The sequence below is a fragment of the Onychomys torridus genome, chromosome 8 (assembly GCF_903995425.1).
Source record: "Onychomys torridus chromosome 8, mOncTor1.1, whole genome shotgun sequence".
Taxonomy (NCBI): Eukaryota; Metazoa; Chordata; class Mammalia; order Rodentia; family Cricetidae; genus Onychomys; species Onychomys torridus.
In genome coordinates this window covers 62,027,442-62,032,874 of record NC_050450.1, presented here as the reverse complement: position 1 = coordinate 62,032,874, position 5,433 = coordinate 62,027,442, and the positions used below count along the sequence as shown (strand labels likewise).

At 39.1% G+C, this 5,433-nt stretch overlaps 1 protein-coding gene across 1 annotated transcript; it reads left to right on the top strand.

Moving 5' to 3' along the window:
- Positions 1-1,863: 1,863 nt before the first annotated feature.
- LOC118588700 (olfactory receptor 1-like) lies at positions 1,864-2,814 on the top strand. Its single transcript, XM_036195253.1, has one exon. It carries the CDS (start codon positions 1,864-1,866, stop codon positions 2,812-2,814), a length of 951 nt encoding a protein of 316 aa, XP_036051146.1.
- The last annotated feature ends 2,619 nt before the right edge of the window (positions 2,815-5,433 follow it).

The window sequence follows — 5,433 nt, the reverse complement described above, 5'->3', positions numbered from 1 at the left end:
CATTTTATTCTTCTTTTTGTTGCTTGTTCTACACTATTCTTTTTCTGTTCTATTCTTCTGCACAGTTGTTTCCATTCCTCCTTTTTCCTGTTGATTTCCTTCTAAATTCTTTGTTTTCTTTTACACTTTATATACCCCAACAAATTCTTCCAAGCAATATAACAAATACAAGTAAAAAACACGATCTTTCTTATTTCCCTTACATGATTAAACATTTTATGTATTGCAGGTGAAAAACAAATTATACCCATGAACTCACATATGTTCATGTCCAAGCAACTTGTTATAGATTAAGAAAATGTAAGCAAGCAAGGTGTTTTTTTCTAAGCCAGTTCTTTTACTGTCTGGCTACATTTTTTGGCTACAAAGAATGGATCTATAATTTTATTATTTATCTCAAAGGATAATATCATTTTTTAAAAAATCTCAAAATAATCATAATTTTACACTTTTATATGAAAAACAGCCAGTCGTCTCTATTTTAAATCCTCAGTGTGCATAACCACTCATCAACAGTTTTTTGGGTTTTTTTATTAAATAGTATCTGCAGAATGAGGGCAGAAATGGGTACAAGAAATTAATCATTATCTTTGATCACCAACCCATTCTAGCAAGGAAAGTAAGTTAGCCAGCAATAGCCAGTGTACAATTGTCCTGTTCCATGACCTCAACAAGTCCCTCACTAAACTATTAAAAGTGTGCCTTTCTAAACTTTAAACTGTTTTCCAAGATTTTCGACCTCAAAGCTATTAACAAAACCATCTTAACCTAAACTTACTAACACCTCTACATGTCTAAATTCTTTCTAAGAGTAGTGGTTGAATCACTAATCTGCTCCAGCAGCAATGCTTGGAAAAAGTCAGTCACTATTATTGTAAGTACAAGTAATACTGCCCAGTGAGAGGATTGAACCCCCTGAGAATTATCTACAACCCACAGATTATGAGGGACATGGTGATCATGAGGGCAATAAGCAGAGCTTTGCTCGATAATAGCATGCAGTCCTCAAGACATATTGTCCTTGGGGCTCTGCCTCTCTGAGGCTCAATGAGCATGATTTTTGATGACCAACAGCCATGTGCTTTGAGTTCCAAAGCTGTTTGTTGTTCCCCTTGCATGTGCCTCAACGTATTTGGAATCTGTTGAACTAAAGATTCCTGTGGTATACCCCAGAGAAGATAATTAATTAGCAATGCAATACAGAATTTATAAGTAATTGATACAATGGGAAGGGGTTAGGCTCTCCTTCAACTTGGTATACCAGACTTTGTTAACTACCATGGGAGGCCTTACACACTCTGAGGAGTGTATGGGGATAGATTGGGAAGGAGTTGAGGAGGTGGGAGTAGGGGAGGGAGGGAGAACTGGGGTTGATATGTAAAATGAAAAAAATTTTAATAATTAAATATATTTAAATTTAAAAAGAATCTATAGATAAAAGGAGAACAATTTCATTGGTAATCCAAAGTACATAGCCTTACAAGAGGATCTAGCTCAAAGAAAAAATCTTTGAGGACCATGGCCATGGCAGATACTAATAGAAAAGGAACCAACTATGATTGCTTAATATTCATAAAATAATGATGACAAATCAGGCAGATTATACAAAAAGCAGTGAGCCGTGTGTCTCACAATCAATTCATAAAATATTTAGGAAGTATGAATACTAAAGTATGCTAGAAAGAACTAAATATTCAATCTTCCGCATTATAAAGATAACAAACATGGGAATGTATATGCAATTATTGTGATGGTTGGGAAATTCACATTAGCTAACACATAACAGATGGTTAGCAAGAAGACATGATCATATTTCATTTGAAAGCTCTTGTCATGATTTCTCTTAAAGGTACCTGAGACAGCATGATTGACAGGAACCAAACTGTCATCTCCCAGTTCCTCCTCATGGGACTGCCCATCACCCTGGAGCACCAGCACCTGTTCTATCCCCTGTTTCTGGCCATGTACCTCACCACTGTCCTGGGGAACCTCATCATCATCATCCTCATTCTACTGGACTCTCATCTCCACACACCCATATACTTGTTTCTCAGCAACTTGTCCTTCTCTGACCTCTGTTTCTCCTCTGTCACAATGCCCAAATTGCTACACAACATGCAGAACCAGGACCCATCCATCCCCTATACAGGCTGCCTGGCACAAATATACTTCTTTCTGTTGTTTGGAGACCTTGGGAATTTTCTCCTTGTGGCCATGGCCTATGACCGCTATGTGGCCATCTGCTTCCCCCTTCATTACACCAGCATCATGAGTCCTAAGCTCTGTGTGAGTCTGGTGGTGCTGTCCTGGGTGCTGACCACATTCCATGCCATGCTGCAAACCCTGCTAATGGCCAGATTGTCATTCTGTAAGGACAATGTGATCCCCCACTTTTTCTGTGACATGTCCACTCTGCTAAAGCTGTCCTGCTCTGACACCCATGTTAATGAGGTGGTGATATTTATTGCGGTCATCATCTTCCTTGTTTTTCCATTTGCACTCATTATCATATCCTATGTACGAATTGTGTCCTCCATTCTCAAAGTCCCTTCATCACAAGGTTTCCGTAAAGCCATTTCTACCTGTGGTTCCCACCTGTCTGTAGTATCACTGTTCTATGGGACAGTCATTGGTCTCTATTTGTGTCCTTCTGCTAATAACTCAACTGTGAAGGAGACTGTCATGTCTTTGATGTACACAGTGGTGACTCCTATGCTGAACCCCTTCATCTACAGCCTGAGGAATAGAGATATAAAGGAGGCCTCAGAAAGAATCTTTTGCAAAAAGAAATGTCAACTAAAACTATTATGGTAAAACTTGGAAATTTAACACAATTTCATCCCAAAAACCAATTAATATGAACACTGGAATATTCTGTAGAATTTCCCCACCATGGAAGCCCTCCATGTTCATAGGTCATACTAATTATCCACAACATTATGAAGTTAAGCCAAGTAGCTTCACATGGGGAGTTAGTCTTGGGGAATAGAATCACCTTTCTCATTGTCTTCACCAGGTGATCCTGGAAAAAATTATAATAGAGTGAGCCTGGTGCCTGCAGTATGATGCCTTGCACAGCCATGGTGCAGTGGGGAGGGGCTAGGACCTGCCTAAGCTCAGTGTACCTGGCTCTGTTGACTCCCTATGGAAGACCTTGATTTGAAGAATGTGGGGATTTGGGGTAGCTGGGAAGGAAGGGTTGGGGGTGGGAGAAGAGAGTAGAGGGGACCTGTGGGTGATGTGTAGAGTAAGTAGAATATTTCTTAATAAAGAAAAATGAAATAAAAGAGTCAGTGAGAAAAAGGAATAATAGATATACTACAATATTTGTTGCTTATGATAATTAAGTTATTCCAGGATTGTACCATTTGTCCAGATTACTGCTTTGACTCTCTATCCTTTTTAAATACTATGTGTAATTCAACTCAATATCAGAATACCTCAACTTCCTATGCTGCCTGGCATTTTTTGTTCTTTGTTCACAAATTTTGGCATCATCTTATTCCTTAAATTCCTGTAACCATTATTTCCTTTGACATTGTAGTGGTTTGAAAAGGAATGGCCCCTAAAGACTCATGTGTTTGAATACTAGGCCCATAGGGAGTGGCACTATTAGGAGGTATGGCCTTGTTGGAGTACGTATGCCTCAGTTTTGTTGGAGGAAGTGTGACATTATTTGGGGCAGGCTTTGAGGTCTTGTATATGTTCAAGCTATGTCCAGTACACAGTTCTCCTTCTGCTGCCTGTGGGTCAAGATGTAGAACTCTCAGCTCCTTCTCCAGCACCATGTCTGCCTGCATGCTACCATGTCCAGCCATGATTATAATAGACTAAACTTCTGAAACAGTAAGCTAGCCCCAATTAAACAACCACAGAAACTTCTATTTTTAAAAAAGCATTTAACTGGGGATGGCTTACAGGTTCAGAGATTTAGTCTATTTTCATCATGGTAAAAAGAATGGCAGCATACAGACAGACATGGTGCTGGAGAAGTAACAAGGAGTTCTACATCTGGATCAGCAGATAGCAGAAAGAGACAGAGACACTGGTTCTGGCTTGAGCTTCTAAAATCTCAAAGACCACCGTCAACTACACAGTTCCTCCAATGAGGCCATACCTATTCCAACAAGGCCACATCATGCTACTTCCTCTGAGTCTATGGGGGTCATTTTCATTCAGACAACCACATTAGCTGAAACGAAACAGATATAATACTCTGTATGATTGTGTGTGTGCAAAAATGTCAAGGTCAAGAAAATCCAAAAAGATACAAGATAGATTGGAATTGCCTTTGGCTGAGTCAGAATAGACAAAATAGGGAAAGTGTAAGGTAGATAAGTATTGGTTAATCTTAACTATCAATTTATGGGATTTAGAGTCACAATGAAAACAAATCTCTGAGCCTGTCTGTGAGGGATCATTTAGCTAGGTTAGATGAGGTAAGAAAACTTACACATGATGTGGGCACTGACATTCCGTGGTCTGGAGTTTCACACTAAGTGAAAAAGAGAAGACATAATTGAGCCCAGGCATTCAATACTCTTCTTCCTGACTCTGAACTCAATGTGACCAGCTGCCTCCTGCTCCTGCTGCTGTAGTGAGTTGTATTTCCTGGAATTGTAGCCAAAATTGTCCTATTCTCCTTAAGTTGCTTTTGTTGTGTATTTTGTCACAGCAACAAGACATGTAATTAATGCAAAGTTTGAATAAACTCAGGAGTAATACATAGTTTTAAAAATGATTGTGGGATATTTGCACAGCTTTGAATATACAAATAATTACACACTTTATAAAGGTGAATAGTATATTTCAATATATGTTTTTTTTATGTCAGGAGATTGAGCACTGGTATCACTGAACACAAAGTTGAACCTACCACCCAGCCACTTTGGGTTATTATATAAACCATTATCAGAGAATAGTGATATTTCTCTGCCCGGTGTAGTTGGTGCTGATAACCAAAGGGAAACACGATTCTTGTGCAAAACAAAACCAACCAACCAACAAACAAAAACATCATTCTGTCTAAAATCCTTGGGAAGTGTTTTTAACATCTTTAATCATTCAATGTCCCAAAAGAAATGTTAGTGTAATCTATAGCAACCCAATTCAGGCAAACCTAATGAAGGCCCATGTTCCCTAAGATGATAATGTACTTTCGATTGCTATGCACAGAAACTCACTCAGCTGATGATTGTTAAACATACGGGCAAATAAAAAAGGCAAGGCTTTTAACTGTCAGTGGCAGTTTCAGGCGCAATGGCAGGGATGTAGAACATGGCACTAGGATGCACTGTAGTTAGAGTTTTTCTACCTAGCCCAGAGTCAGGACAAATCTCTCTCACCCGCCAGTCCCATAGTCGATCATACCCAACCAAGTAAGCACAAAGAGACTTATATTACTTATAAACTGTATGGCCATGGCAGACTTTT

What these genes read in the sequence shown, in the direction of transcription:
- LOC118588700 (XM_036195253.1), top strand. Translation starts at nt 1,864, where the DNA reads ATGATTGACAGGAACCAAACTGTCATCTCCCAGTTCCTCCTCATGGGA.